This window comes from Brienomyrus brachyistius, chromosome 6, assembly GCF_023856365.1.
Source record: "Brienomyrus brachyistius isolate T26 chromosome 6, BBRACH_0.4, whole genome shotgun sequence".
Lineage (NCBI taxonomy): Eukaryota > Metazoa > Chordata > Actinopteri > Osteoglossiformes > Mormyridae > Brienomyrus > Brienomyrus brachyistius.
The window spans coordinates 27,341,582-27,356,637 of NC_064538.1; the positions used below are offsets into that span (position 1 = coordinate 27,341,582).

Below are 15,056 nucleotides of genomic sequence, written 5' to 3' on the forward strand. Positions count from 1 at the left end.
GTACTGTGTATACTGTCCTTAATGCCTTGCCTCTCTCGTATAACTTGAGATACGTCCAAATTGACTTGCAACAAGTGGTCCTGCTTCTAAATGCGGAAGGCGATGGATACCTGTACTTTATATGCTGTAGTGTGCTGGGTGTCAGACATTGCAATGCACCTTGCTTTGATTTTGACCCGTTAGATCAGAGGGAGGTAATCTTATCCAGAAAGGGCCGCTGTGTATGATGGTTTTCACTGCAACTCTCTGAACAGCGAACCTAACGGTTATCCCAATACCTTGATCTTGCTAGCATATTTAAATGTGTACCTATTCAGGAATAGAGTGGTGAAGGCATTCAAAGGAGGACTGATGATTATCAGAGGGAACAAAGGGGCTGGGTACTTGTCAGTATCCAGTAGAACCACCAGACTCCTACACTGAATGGTTCTGGATGTGGCACAGACGTTAATCCCTCTGTATTAGGGGATCCGTCTCCAGTTTGTACTCTTCTAGTTAATAGGTAGATTATCAGACAGATTTTCGCCCTAGTCCAGTACTCATTGACAGCCTAATACACCGTGTTTCAGTTTGTCTTCATAGTCAATACATGTCACAGGATGTACATTACTCAGATGGGCAGGCCCTTTTACATATGATGGAAACACTACAAAAATTTAAGAATAAGGGTCAGAAGAGTGAAATACATATAATGAGTGTGTAGCTCAGCAGACTAAGACTCTGCGGCTTCGTTTTTATTCACTTTTCATACTGCCGCCTTGTGGTAAAATTTGAATACTGCCGTTTGAAAACAATTAAATGATTTCTTCTCGAAATTGCAGTACCTACTTTTGGCCACGAGATGGCAGCAAGAAAAGTTAAAAATTATTTTCCCACGGTCTACTAGCAGCTTTTAGATGTTAATTCTTCCTTAAAATAATTTGACTAGATCCAATGTATTTTTAATACAAACAATTACCACACAAAGCTGCTAGTAGACCGTGGGAAAATAATTTTTCTATTTTCTTGCTGCCATCTCGTGACCAAAAGTCGGTATTGCAATTTCGGGAAGAAATCATTTGTTTTCAAACTGCAGTACCTACTTTTGGCCACGAGATGGCAGCAAGAAAAGTTAAAAATTATTTTCCCACGGTCTACTAGCAGCTTTTAGATGTTAATTCTTCATTAAAATAATTTGACTTGGTCCAATGTATTTTTAATACAAACAATTACCACACAAAGCTGCTAGTAGACCGTGGGAAAATAATTTTTTAATTTTCTTGCTGCCATCTCGTGGCCAAACGTAGGTACTGCTATTTCTAGAAGAAATCATTTAATTGTTTTCAAACTGCAGTATTTATATTTTGCCACAAGACGGCAGTATAAAGAGCGAAAAAACATTATTTTACTAAACAAAAACAGTTTTTTTACGCAATAAAGCAATTTTAATATTGTTTCACTTTCCAAAAAAGTTTTCATCAATAATTACCATATAAAGCGGACCGTGGGAAAATCATCAATTTAATGTTAAAATTGCAATTATGGGGAAAAATGATAATCTGAATATTCTCATAAGGCCAGCAGAAGGTAGTATTTAAAATTAACAACTATTTTCCTTGTACTGGTTTGTAGTTCTGCTGAGGCCCCATTGGATTAATAATTTGCCCCATCTTGCTCTCCATAAAGGCAAGAACAAGCTTGGGGGTCACAGTGAAGAGACTGCTACCTTGAGGCCCCCAGGGTTTTCAGGTCTTGTTCAAAAGCCTGTGGACATGTGGCTATCCTGCCAATTTCGAGCACGAACCGTCGACCTTCTGATCACAGCCACAAGGTCTTAGTCTGCTGAGCTACACACTCATTATATGTATTTCACTCTTCTGACCCTTATTCTTAAGTTGTTGTAGTGTTTCCATCATATGTAAGAGGGCCTGCCCATCTGAGTAATGTACATCCTGTGACATGTATTGACTATCAGGAGAAACTGAAACACGGTGTATTAGGCTGTCAATGAGTACTGGACTAGGGCGAAAATCTGTCTGAAAATCTACCTATTAACTGGAAGAGCACAAACTGGAGACGGATCCCCTAATACAGAGGGATTAGCGTCTGTGCCACATCCAGAACAATTCAGTGTAGGAGTCTGGTGGTTCTACTGGATACTGACAAGTACCCAGCCCCTTTGTTCCTTCTGATAATCATCAGTCCTCCTCTGAATGCCTTCACCACTCTATTCCTGAATAGGTACACATTTAAATATGCTAGCAAGATCAAGGTATTGGGATAACCGTTAGGTTCGCTGTTCATAGAGTTGCAGTGAAAACCATCATACAAAGCGGCCCTTTCTGCATAAGATTACCTCCCTCTGATCTAACGGGTCAAAATCAAAGCAAGGTGCATTGCAATGTCTGACACCCAGCACACTACAGCATATAAAGTACAGGTATCCATCGACTTCCGCATTTGGAACCAGGACCACTTGTTGCATGTCAATTTTGGCATATCTCAAGTTATACGAGAGAGGCAGGACATTAAGGACAGTATACACAGTACTGAAATAATAATGTACATATTAAACCACAGCACTTAATAAACAGATACTGCACTTACATTTCACAAAAAAAATAAACCACAGATTGCACTAAGAAATCAAAAGATGCATGTGCTTGCAAACAGTGGGAGCTGAGGAAGAAGCAGTGGTGAAATACTTTATTGTACAGTACAGTAAGTTTCTTTTTATATAATGAAACAGCATACATGGGGCGGCATGGTGGTGCAGTGGTTAGCACTGTTGCCTCACACCTCTGGGACCCGGGTTCGAGTCTGCTCCTGGGTTACATGTGTGTGGAGTTTGCATGTTCTCCCCATGTTGTCGTGGGGTTTCCTCCAGGTACTCCGGTTTCCCCCCACAGTCCAAAAACATGCTGAGGCTAATTGGAGTTGCTAAATTGCCCGTAGGTGTGCATGTGTGAGTGAATGGTGTGTGAGTGTGAGCTGCGATGGGCTGGCCCCCCATCCTGGGTTGTTCCCTGCCTCGTGCCCATTGATTCCGGGATAGGCTCCAGACCCCCCGCGACCCAGTAGGATAAGCGGTTTGGACAATGGATGGATGGATGGATGTTCACATATATTGGGAATAGTCAGACATTTAATCAAAATAATTAAGACAAGACATAAACATACAGTTCTGTTGATATGCGACGTATATAACCTCTGTATTCACAGCACTGCTTCAGTTATCGATTAAAGAGCAAATTTCCAAAACTCACTCAGTCCGATAACCTAAAGTAATAAGTCATAATCCTCTTCATACTTTGCAGTAATGGGAATGAAATCTCACTCAGTGTTTATGTAATCGAGCAATGGAATTTCGTGAAATTTCCAAAAGTCCACAGAAATCTTCTGAAAAACATTCCTGCGGACTGAGTTTTTGATATTTGCTTTTCAATTAACACAATTTTCTTCAATCTGAGGTTTAACAGAATTCAGCCATATGCTGTTCAAAAAAAACTCCACAGAACAAAAACAGAAAGGGCTTTACATCTGTCTGAAAGGAAAGTTGACACAGGCTACAACAGTGAACAAATCAATCAATGTATTGAAGTTAGGCATTAAGTAACTGGAGGCAGTATATACATAACATGATGACATGCCTTTTCTGTGTTGACCATATTAAGGACGCTGTAACACTGCCCACCACATACCTGCTTCATATGTCATCTATAGTTTTATACTTGCAGCTGCTTATTCAGACAGCTCGTCTACCTGTCTGTCCATGTTGCCGTCCCATGACAACTGGTCCAGCCTACAGGTGCCGTCCCATTCCGGCATGTTACCCGTGAGTCATAGCGGCACCTCCGGGAGCAGCTCCAGGTGAGCCCGTGCCTCCCCTCCCCCACCATGCTGAGTCTCGGGCCCCCGTCTTCCCTCTTGTTCTCGCCTATACCCACATCCTGGCCTGTGTCTGCATCGTCTCACCTCGTTAACAGGTCTTTCGCCTTCTTCTGTCCTGATCCATTCAGGCCCATCACTGCATTCTGGGACATGATTTGATTTATTTCGCCATAGTTACTCTTTGTTTTCCTTTGTACTTTGCACTCTACAAGTAAAATGAATAAAAAATAGGCATTATTTTGATATTGTTTTAGTACAGTGACACTGTAGTATATTTGTTGTTGTTTCCAGGCAACACTGCATGCTGATTTAACGTCTTTCCTTAATCTCCACCCCATTGCTCACACACAGCCAGTATCCCGGTTTGTGGTCAATGAGCTCCTCTTCGCTCACTCCAGTTTCCCAGTCCAATGGAATGTCCAACAGCTTGGGCTCTCAGTTCCTGTGCAGCTCTACAACTCATCACCCAGGGCTCTCGCACCCGGCCACAGTGCCCCTCTCAGGCTCCCCCCTGTATGACAGCACTGCTCCATCGGAAGTTCATGAAGCCTCACAGTACTATGCCTCTCCCCACGTGCGCTTAGCCACCACCTGGACTCCCATCACTCCTCCTTCCCTGTACGGCGGCGCACTTCCATTATTATTCGCTCTGTTGCTTTTCTTGGTGCTGGACTTTTTACAGATAAATACAACATTATTTGTTGCATTCAGTGACAAAAGTATGATTGGTCTGTTTAACACCCTCAGTCTCCACCCTATGAGCCCCTTGTTGGCGGCAGAATCAGGAAGATGTCGGAGAAAGTAGAGGTAAAGTGAATAGTCACCTCGACAATAATGTGGAAACCGCTTATGGTGATCATGCCTGTGTGGGTGAAATGGATCACTACAGTATAAGCGGATGATGATTATAGCCGATTTTTCCCTTTTTCTTTATGTCTGGCAGTTTACCATCTAATAGGCATTTTTTTTCTTTTTATGCACTTTGAGATGCGTCTAGGTCAGATACGACCAAAATATTTTTCTTATTTCAGAAGTGAAAAAAAAATATTGCTCTCAGATTCTGTTCAGTTGTAGCTTTTTGTAGTTGTAGTCTTTTTTTCTAATCCAACTGAGAGTCAGTTAGAGGGGTGTTCATTATCAGTATTGTTGCTGGCATTTCTGAAAATGTGCCAATTTTAGTCAAGTGGCTACTTTTCAAATGCAGTCCCTGGCCAAGATGAAGAAAGCCATTAAGTCGGGTTAAAACAAAGTTCATGAAGACTACATGATAATATTAAGCACTGACATAACAAATAACATTTTTTACATGCAAAATATACAGGAAATATACACTGCAACAGGCTAGGATAGACAAATAACCAAATACACTTGCAAGCCTGACCACTTTAGACCCCAGATTAGAAAATTGGTGAATGAGCATATATTTTTTCCAAGTTTTGTTTAATTTGCTTTCAAGTTCTCACAAAAAAAAAAAAAAAACAATTTTCCCACTATAGCCAGATCCAGTTTCTGTGGGGGGCGGGGGGGGGTGACAATTTGTAGTAATGACTATTTCCTGCTGAAAAACACTGGTAAACTATCCACATGTCTCTGAATATCTGTGAGTCCCGAGACCTCCATGATACATAGATATAAGTTGCCAGTGTTGATCAGCAGGAAATCTCCAAAGCCCCATCACCACCTCACACCAATCCACCCAGGGCTGAAGATGAACAAACTTCAAATAAATTTGCTGTTAATACAAACCGGATCAACTTGTGGTTTGTGTCCACGTGTACCAGAGACAAAGGCCCTGGTACAGAGTACATTCTGCGTACAACACAGCCAAGACTTGACAACCTTGATATGATGCGCATGGAATCAACCCTATGCATGGAGGCTGCAACTCTTCTCCACCAAACCCTGTAGCCCATTGACTGCAGCCTCTCTCTGACCATCCTGTAGCCTGCATTTAGTAGATCATTCTTGACAGAAGAAACCAAATTGTCAAGTTCCTCATCACTGATGGAATTATATGTGTCCCTAACACAGAGCTCATACTCTTTCATTCTTCTTAAGATTGTTCTTCTTGAAACACCCATCAGTGTGGCTATGTAAGGCACAGGAAGTTGAGTATGGAGCATTTCTTTCAAACGTTGTTCTTCAATCAAAATCTTGGGTCGTCCATTGGTGGCAGTGACTTCCTGTGTGACACATAGGGCTGGACGTTCCAGATATGCCCTCACAAGGTCAAAGAGCTCTTGCAAAGCCAGGGTGATAGCAGGAGGTACTTCAATGTGATTAGACAGGGCCTGCAGAAGATACAGCTCCTGATGACAAAGGAACTCCAGGTAATCCAAATTTAGTGGAGTCACTCTGAATCTCATTTCTATTTTATGCAGAAGACTTTCGAGAAGGTGGTATCTGAGCTGTTCACAGAACAAATTATAGTTAATGAGGTGTCAAGATCTTGTCTCTGATCCACACACTAGGCCTACCATTCAAAAGTTTTAATCATGAAAATGAAATGTTTTTGTTTTGTGAGGTGCTTGTTCATGTATGATGATGTAGTGGCTGCTCTGTTTGACCGTGGTAAACCTTTTCACAAACAATATAAGTGAAGAAGTATGACATTAGATCTAAGGACCAGAGTCAAATAAAGTTAAATAAAATCCATCAAAAACACTTACTCAGTGGAGATTCTAATGTAGCAGGCAGACAACTTTATGGCTTTAATAATGAGTGTATTTGGCAGCTACAAGGACAAAAGATATTAAAAACCTATCCATTCTAATGCTAATTTAATAAACATTAACAGATAGCACTTTAGGTGGTTTCGCCTATAGTCTGCTAACACTAACCCGAGAACTAATATCTGAGGAGCACTCTTCCCAGGATTTGAATTTATTAAATTGGCTTTGTGATGTTGTATTAAGAAATGTTATTCACAATGCAATTTACCGCACATTGGCCCATTCTTTTATATACGGTAAGACGAAGCGGGAAATTCCCAAATTATGATAGCAGACTGTGAATAAATAATATTGCACGAGATACCAGCTATACCGCATTGAATTTCAAGCTCTGCTTTAATTAAGACACACATGATTCCAATCCTCAACGTGGAATATGAAAACAGAATCTCTAAAAGATGTGAACTCAGTGTAAGACTTACTTGCTCCGACATCATGACAGTGTGAATCCCACATCCATTGGTCAATTATCTTCATCTTCTACCAAAGCAAATAGCCAATCGTAGTCAATATAAAAAAAACAAAGAAGCGGAGCCACTGTTTCCGCCTCCAAAGTGTCAAAATTGTTCCTGTCGAGCGAGCGAGTGCTGTGCAGACGCGAACGCGAGCGCGTAGAGGGGATGGGTTTTCAGCACTCGAGCGCACACACGCGAGTGGTTCGACTTTTGGCACTAATTTAACGCCGAGCGAGTGAGTGCTGTGCAATCGCGAGCGCGTAGAGACAGGGACGGATTATGGACCGGGCCAGCAGGGCCGCTGCCCAGGGGCATTTGCAACGCTTATCAACAATGTATTTTCGTTTGTCTATTTTAGAGGGCCTACATTCTTTGATCCTCTGCCTACAAGGGCCCCTGTATAGGGAGGTATAGGGAGGGCGTTTGGCTGCCAAGGGCCCTTGAATTGTGGTGGTTGTGGTGGTGGTGCTGGTGGTGGTGGGGTGGAGGCCCTTGCGAAGGTTTTGCCCAGGGGCCCACACAACCCATAATCCGTCCCTGCGTAGAGAGCAAGGATTTTCTGCTCGCGAGCGCATAAAAACCACGCGCGCGACTTTTGGCACTAATATAACGCCATACAAAGTATGTTAGGTGTGGCAAAGTATTGAGAAAACATGTTTTAAAAACAATCAGTTAAAAGAGATAACAATTAAACCACTCCTTTTACGGGAACAAACTGAGGAAGATATATAGACATGAGGCCCAAATATTGAGCGCTCAATCAGACTTTTTGATATAATAAGAAACTCATCTAGTCAGTTTATACGTTATCTTCCCTCAATTCACGTTTCAATTTTTTCCCGAATATCACCATAAGTAAAAAAACCCCACCCTTTTCCATAACTTTAAATAGGAAATTATAACACGATTTTCCGAGTTATCACCAGAACTATACAGAAACACAATAACATATCCATGAAATAAATGATAAAGCTAATGTAATTAAGCTTTATTGTACGTGACGAGTTTTTTTTACACATGACGTTTGACTGAAGCCGGGCATAAGTTCAGTTTATTTTAATTCCACTCATTGTGAGGGAATCCAAAAATAGGGTCATATTTTTTTTTTGTTCCATAAATCGAAATTGTGATATAAAACTGTAAATCCGGGGATTTCGATAAATTTAATGATTGTGGACAGAACAAACAGTTATTAACGATTAACACAAAAACTTAACAAGCCATCATAGCTCCTGTTTATTTCATTCCGAACAGCATTAAGAAGGGCCTTCAACCCTTGGCAGGTGCTGCTGAAGACAAGAAACTTCTACATAACATTAAAGGACTTAATTCTTATGTATAAATACACTACGTCTATACAGCGTAATGCCAGGTCGCAGAAAGGTATCATAAGACGCAAAAAAATGGGTAAATTACTTTGTAGACTCAGTCACATTACATTCTGTGTAAAATTCAGAAAAATGTTCTGTACATTTTTAAAAGAGGGTTGCTTTAATGTGCCATTAATTATTGATTTTAAATGATTTTCATTTGAGCTCAGAATTCCTGTTTAACTCCCATTGTGTGGTGAGAAGTTCCATCTGGGTACGGTTAGCAAAAGCCATTTTCCTGTATTAGATGATTCTTCCAGAGTCTATATTGGAAACTGCGAATCTTCTTCATCACTGTTCCCATCTGCAAATACAAGAGTAAAGCTTACAAAGTAGATCCGGATATTTAGAACTGAAACCTATTCAGAATATCAGTTTTCACTGACTGTCAGTCCAGAGTTGGTCTGATTTAAACACAGATCGTCATGTTTCTGAACACTTGGGATATCATGTGAGCTGATGAGATCCTGGCATAATTGAAAACCTTGGTCACTTTGGAGAGAATCAATCCTTGTCTCGATGGTCATTGTACAACAAGACCTGCATACTTGATGGAGGATGGTAACTGTGTGGGGTGAGAATACTGGAGGGCATGAGTAGTGATTTGTCTCAGTAGACAGAAGTGAAGGGTGAGTGGTACATACCTGCAAATAACATAGGGTGTGTCTTCATGACTTTCTTCAAAGCACCAAGCACACTACCGGTCACCATGGTAGAAGATGGGGTCTCTTTCCTTGATGTATGTATCTGTGATCTGTCAGACACATACACAGTTGAATCAGATGTTAAGATCGACTGATAACAGAAAGCATGCATAAAGAATAATGATATAAGGATACCTTTATGTAAATCTGTATGCTCAAAATTAAAATATAATGGATTTGAAGCTTACTGCTCAACAAATGACTCATGTTGCACTGAATTTTATATTGATTTTTTTTCCCCTTAGATGTTTTGGAAACAACTATTAAAACAAACCCTTTCATGAAACATTGTCTTGGTTTATGGTGGATATCCAGTTCCGATGGTTTTCCTGTTGTCTAGTGTTATTTAGTAATCATAGTTTTGGTCCCCTAAAAAGCGGGTGGCAGATATACAAACTGCTGTAATTCTACACCGTTCACCTGATTTGTATGTAAAACCCCTCAAATTAAAGCTGAAAGTCTGCAGTTAAAGCACATCTTGTTCGTTTCATTTCAAATCCATTGTGGTGGTGTATAGAGCCAAAAAGATTAAAATTGTGTCGATGTCCCAATATTTATGGACCTGATTGTATGTGCTTAAGTTGCATTTATCAGCATTTGGCAAATTTTGTAGGTTTAGTAAAGATTTAGTAGATTCTAAATATTTTGTAATAGGGCAGCAGACTGTGAAATACTTTGATCAAGTGTTAAATGGTGCCAGAATCGCCTTCTGGAGTCGAATTAGTTTATATTAAACTAATATTAGTTATTGACAGCCAGGCTCAGCATCTCACCAGATTCTGGCTGTCATCTTCCCTGGTGTGCTGTGCCAAAGACGAAGACCTTTGCAGTCCCACCAAAAGGGGTAAAACGCAAGGCTTAAGAGGGAAGGGGAGTGGAGATGGAGACCCAGTCTGAACAAGAACAGATGCAGGTAGTTGGGGGGCGGGTACAGAAGGAGGTGGGGCAAGGACTCCAGGCTGAAGGGAATGGGCAGGGTTAGCCCTCCCGAGACCCCAGGGATAAGTCTTGGATGCTTTGGCTGCGTAGGAGTGACCCTGGGACCCTTCTGGCATGGGGCCCTGCCATTGCGGGCAGGGGTGGCAGTGGTCCCTTCTTCACGGTCAGTGCCGAGGGGGGACCTCTGCTCCTGGGCAGGGTCTGTGGAGGAAGTCCTACGGTAAAGATTATATGAGTTTACATCACTGAATGAACAAAGGAGGTCTGGGTCATGCAGAGTCATCTGTGAAGGCTGCACAATCTCAGGAAGGAGTGCAAGATGCTGGCCAGGCATGCAGTGCCAGAGCCAAGTGTGGGCACCTCCATGTCGCATCTCCTTCCTGACAGCTTCCAGGCCTCCGTGCTGTTCGATGATGCTGTGGATCAGCCAGGAGGTGTTGTCTGCCCCGCAGTGCTTCTCTCGAATGCCTGCTTTTGTAAAGAGCTTCTGCAGAGCTGGATCCAGATTATTGACCTGCCAAACGATATAGAGATCGCAAGGAAAGCGAAACAAAAAGAGGCGATAAAAATGTGGTGACATCAATGAAGTCTGATTGTCTATTGTTAACGTATAATGTATAAAATGCATCTATCTTTTTGTAACATCACTGGGAGTGGCCGTACCCTGTTTCTGTATTCGACAATGTACTTACACACAGAATGGCATTGATTTTGTACAGTTACTTCCCTCTTTTAATCACACTTACATCAAAGCCTTGGTCGTGGGTCCAGTTTGCGGGGGTGGAATATCTGAAAAAGACATAAATAACGGTTTAAGGGCAAAATACTGTGTAACAGTGTTCTGTACTGCTGAGATAAGGCACAGTGTAGTTCCCTCTTTACTTTGACATATGTGTAATATTCATATTTAATAAGACGTACGACTACGAATGTATCGTATACGTGTTTAAAAACATACCATCGACTGGAAGCATTGTACAATTAACTGAATGATCTCAAATGTTTCCTTATTGTATCTGGATTCTTAACATGACAAAGTCAATGATAGCCTCATGACACTGATTGTGTCGTATGTTTCAGATTCAGTTACTCCTCACTTAACGACCAAGTTCTGTTACTAAGTCATTAAGCGAGTTGGTTGGTAAAGGAGGAGCCGCCCCGTACCGATATGTCAGGCATACTGTGCTGCTCGTGGGTTTGTATCAACCATCTTTAGATATTGTTTTAATGTCACTTTTGCACCATTTGTAACATTTTAGAATATTTAGAATAGTAGTGTACTGTATACTGTAATAAATATAGAATTACTCAGGTTTCCATGCTGTAAATACAGGTAATTGTTTTTATTTATTCTGAATATTGAAAAGGTCTAAAGAATACTCCAACTGTGAACTTTGTTTTAATCTGCATAATTGGTTGACGATCAAAGTTCTCGTACACCATACAATATACCGACTGGTCGGGGAGTTGGCTGTAATTTCGGGCGGTCGTTAAACAGGTAGTTCGTTAAGCGAGGAGTGTCTGTATTTAATTTTCAGCACTATTTCAATATTTCTGTAGATCTTGAATTTTGATGATACAGCAAGGTGTCTTTAATCATTCTTGCCGTAAGACTCATTGGTGCGTAACTTAATTACTCTGTCAGATTTGCGTATTTATTCTGCTCACTTCGTTGTGGAGGGACAGCTGACATCAGATGGGACTGATGTCTTCTTGAAGAACCAGCTGGAAGAGGATCCTGTAATTTGTGTCCTGGGTCCAAGCTGTTTGGCCGCTGTACACCAGTGAAGAAGACACTCCGATGTAAACCATGCTTACTGCAAACGGAACTTAAGTATAGCAAATGATATGAGCAAATAAAACATGCCGCTGTTATTTAAAATCAAGCACATCTGTGAGAAGCGGCAAACGCACCGCCTGCCCTTTCCTTCATGTGTAGGATCTGCATGTCCGTAGCAGTGCGAAACCTTTCCGCTTCTGCCTCGTCTGCGAAAGTTCAAACCTGCTTGGCAATCCTGCAGGCACACAAACAGCAGCGCATAGGGGACGGTTACGTCCGCGTTAGGCAAACTACTGAAGTGTTACAAGTACAGCGTTCAAATCCTCTCTGTGGATTTTCCATCCATCCATCGCATAAGGTATTGGAAACACTGGGCGAGATGCCAATCCGTTACAGGACCATGCACTGAGTTATGCACTGAGTTATGCCCTTTGGAGATGCTAATTAGCCTACCTGCATAAATTTGGACTGTAGGAGGAAGCAGCACATCCAGGCATAACCCACGCGACATGGGGAGAACATGCAAACTCTACAGGGAAGACGCATCAGTAGTACCTACTGAGCCATAATTGTAATCTGGGACTTATAAAATCGTATTCATTACAGCTTTATTTAGTCATCATTTCTCCCCATCTCAGTCACACAAGCATTGCAACCCACTTAAAAACCACTTTAAAAAGCAATAAATATATAAATATTTATAATTCCAAATTCTGTGCAAAAAGAGTGGTTGATTGGGGGAGGGGGTGGGGTTTGTTCTCACATCTGCAAGGAAGCTGTGGAAGAATGGGCGGGGGGCAGAGTACTTGAATGTGGTGTAGAGCTCCTGTTCCCACAGCAGTTTTCCTATCTGGGGGAGAGAGAGAGAGAGAGAGAGAGAGAGAGAGAGAGAGAGAGAGAGAGAGAGAGAGAGAGAGAGAGAGAGAGAGAGAGAGAGAGAGGAGAGAGAGAGAGAGGAGAGAGAGAGAGAGAGAGAGAGAGAGGAGAGAGAGAGAGAGAGAGAGAGAGAGAGAGAGAAAACAGAAAAACGATCCAGTCATTTTGGGACACACAGCAGAATTATCACAGCGGATGAAAAGGACAGAAAGCAGGTGACTGCAGGAAGAGGCAGGTGATCACGGCGGCTTGCACACTCCAGCTGCTGAGTCACTCTGACCTTGACGCTGTACAGGCGGAGGAAGCAGGATCTCAGTGTCTGATCCCTGACCAGGCACACCACCCCTCCATCCTTATAACGCCAGGCAGACTCCCCCAACGCTGGGTTCTGAGCGGGCTTCATACACCTGGGCCACAGCACATGCCACTGCCTGCGATGGGGATAGCCGAGGTTACGGGGGAGGACAACAGCATGAAGCACTATCAGCACAAACTCTTTACCAAGTCATAGTCCATTAACACAATTGTTAACAGTGCCCCTGATGAGTTACTCTACTCCTCATGTCAAGTGACCTGCTGGTTCAGTGGTTAGCCCTGTTTGGCTGCACCTCCAGATCTGGGGTCTTCAATCCTACCTCTGTTCTGTGTGTGTGGATGTGTGCATGTTTTCCTATGTTGCACAGGTTTCACCCTGCAGTCCAGAGACATGCAGTCAAGCTAACTGTATGTACCTTGTGATGGATCCCATTTAGGGGGGACTTGAGTCTCGTGTCCTGTGCTGCCTAAGATAGGATCAAAATGACTTTCACCAGGATATGCGCTGAGAAAATGATCGACTGTCTGATACTGTATGATAATATAACATCAATTGTAATTTATTATTATTAGAGTTATTGGACATCTGCTGTGAGACCTGGTTTCAATGTTCCATCCATCTATCCCTCCACTTCCAACTTCTTATCTTCAGAAAGGTCCATCCATGCAAGGCAAATTAAATCTAAGTGAGATTCTCAGATGTGACCCGTCGCCACCAAATGAGTCTTAAGTCGCACTGGTAGAACAGCACCCATAAGACTCATTTCGTGGTGATGGGTCACAAATGTATACTTTGATAATATCAGTATCAAATATATTTATTGTTATTAATTTTGATTATGATTACCCTGACACCCAGATGGCTGGTCTGTCCAGCTTCTGCTTTTTCCTGTTCATGATAAGCTCTGCTCCTATGCTGCTGAATTACAGGGTGTCACTTATATTGTAGATATTTATCAAGTGATACATAGAGGCTGTCTTGGGAGGGGTGCGCCGGGTGACCACGGCTATTGGTGTTGATTCATGCCACCTGCTCCTTCTTCATGACTAAACGTATAAACTGATATGTTTATTCTTGCTCCAGTAAACCTAACCAGACATTGATGTCAGTCTTGAATCCTGTTAAAATTTATTTCGTTTTCAGTGAAGCACATAAAATAAGTTTCCGGATTGCTGAAATGCGGGACTGGATAAGAGGTTGGAGGATGGGAGGATGGATAGATGGATGGATGATGCACATACTTGAGTTTTGTTGTCCTTTTTCTTGATCAAATGGCACCCTTTATTTTGTATTTCTACCTGCTAGTATAACTATTACTGTATATGACTTATTTTGGTGTATATAGTGCAGGTAAATATTGTGCTTATATGAAGGTACATCCTGACTGATCCTATTAGTATAATCATATTGTTACATTGTATCAATACATTTCAAATGCCACAATTAATCTGGCTCTTCAAGTAGGAATGCTTCTGCTTATGAAATGCACTTTATCAGTATGACTAGCTTGTTTTTGTACAAGTGGAACATATCCTGTATGATGAGCTTCGTATATATATAAAAAAACATTCAGAAACAGTCAGCTCCAATGTTAGCGTCAGTGTCACAAGATAACAAGAACATAAAGTTCATACTCAAAAGCAAGAGCTGGTTTGTAGCAGGAAAGCGGCACAATGAACTGGTGCAGCACTTTATTTGCTTGCAAATACAAAAGGCAGAGAAACAGTGCAGTTCTTGTGCCACAGTTACAGGGGAGGGGACAAGTGGATGGGGTGACTATGGGACAAACAGCAGTGTCATAAGAGACAGGACAGTGCAGACAAAGATATACTTTGAAAGTATTTTAGAAACTAGCATGTAACCTTAAGGTAAACTAGCTTCTAGTACATTGTAACCTACTGTGACCTTACATTGCTGGGAAATGCTGGAAATGTATTGGATAGGAATTTTGCAGCTTCATTGCAATCTTATGGGATCCCCATCATCCTATGTGGTCCATGATTGTGTCTGTGTG

The 15,056-nt window shown here is 41.8% G+C and overlaps 1 protein-coding gene and 1 long non-coding RNA gene across 3 annotated transcripts; both read right to left on the reverse strand.

Moving 5' to 3' along the window:
- Positions 1 to 8,259: 8,259 nt before the first annotated feature.
- LOC125744773 (uncharacterized) lies at positions 8,260 to 10,513 on the reverse strand. The gene is made up of 4 exons (XR_007398494.1): positions 10,431 to 10,513; positions 9,905 to 10,285; positions 9,072 to 9,181; positions 8,260 to 8,731 (listed from the first exon to the last, which is right to left on the reverse strand). It is a non-coding gene; the product is annotated as an uncharacterized LOC125744773 (long non-coding RNA).
- Positions 10,514 to 10,516: 3 nt separating this feature from the next.
- si:dkey-197j19.6 (wiskott-Aldrich syndrome protein) lies at positions 10,517 to 13,147 on the reverse strand. Of its 2 annotated transcripts, XR_007398490.1 has the most exons (6): positions 13,007 to 13,147; positions 12,614 to 12,700; positions 11,985 to 12,085; positions 11,739 to 11,844; positions 10,817 to 10,859; positions 10,517 to 10,584 (listed from the first exon to the last, which is right to left on the reverse strand). XR_007398490.1 is itself a non-coding variant. In XM_049016976.1 (5 exons), the coding sequence occupies exons 1-4, from the start codon at positions 13,127 to 13,129 to the stop codon at positions 11,763 to 11,765; spliced, it is 393 nt and encodes a 130-aa protein (XP_048872933.1). In that variant the 5' UTR covers positions 13,130 to 13,147; the 3' UTR covers positions 10,517 to 10,859; positions 11,739 to 11,762. The 2 variants fall into 2 exon arrangements, 1 of the variants encoding a protein (XP_048872933.1); XM_049016976.1 differs by having other exon boundaries at positions 10,517 to 10,859.
- Positions 13,148 to 15,056: the final 1,909 nt, after the last annotated feature.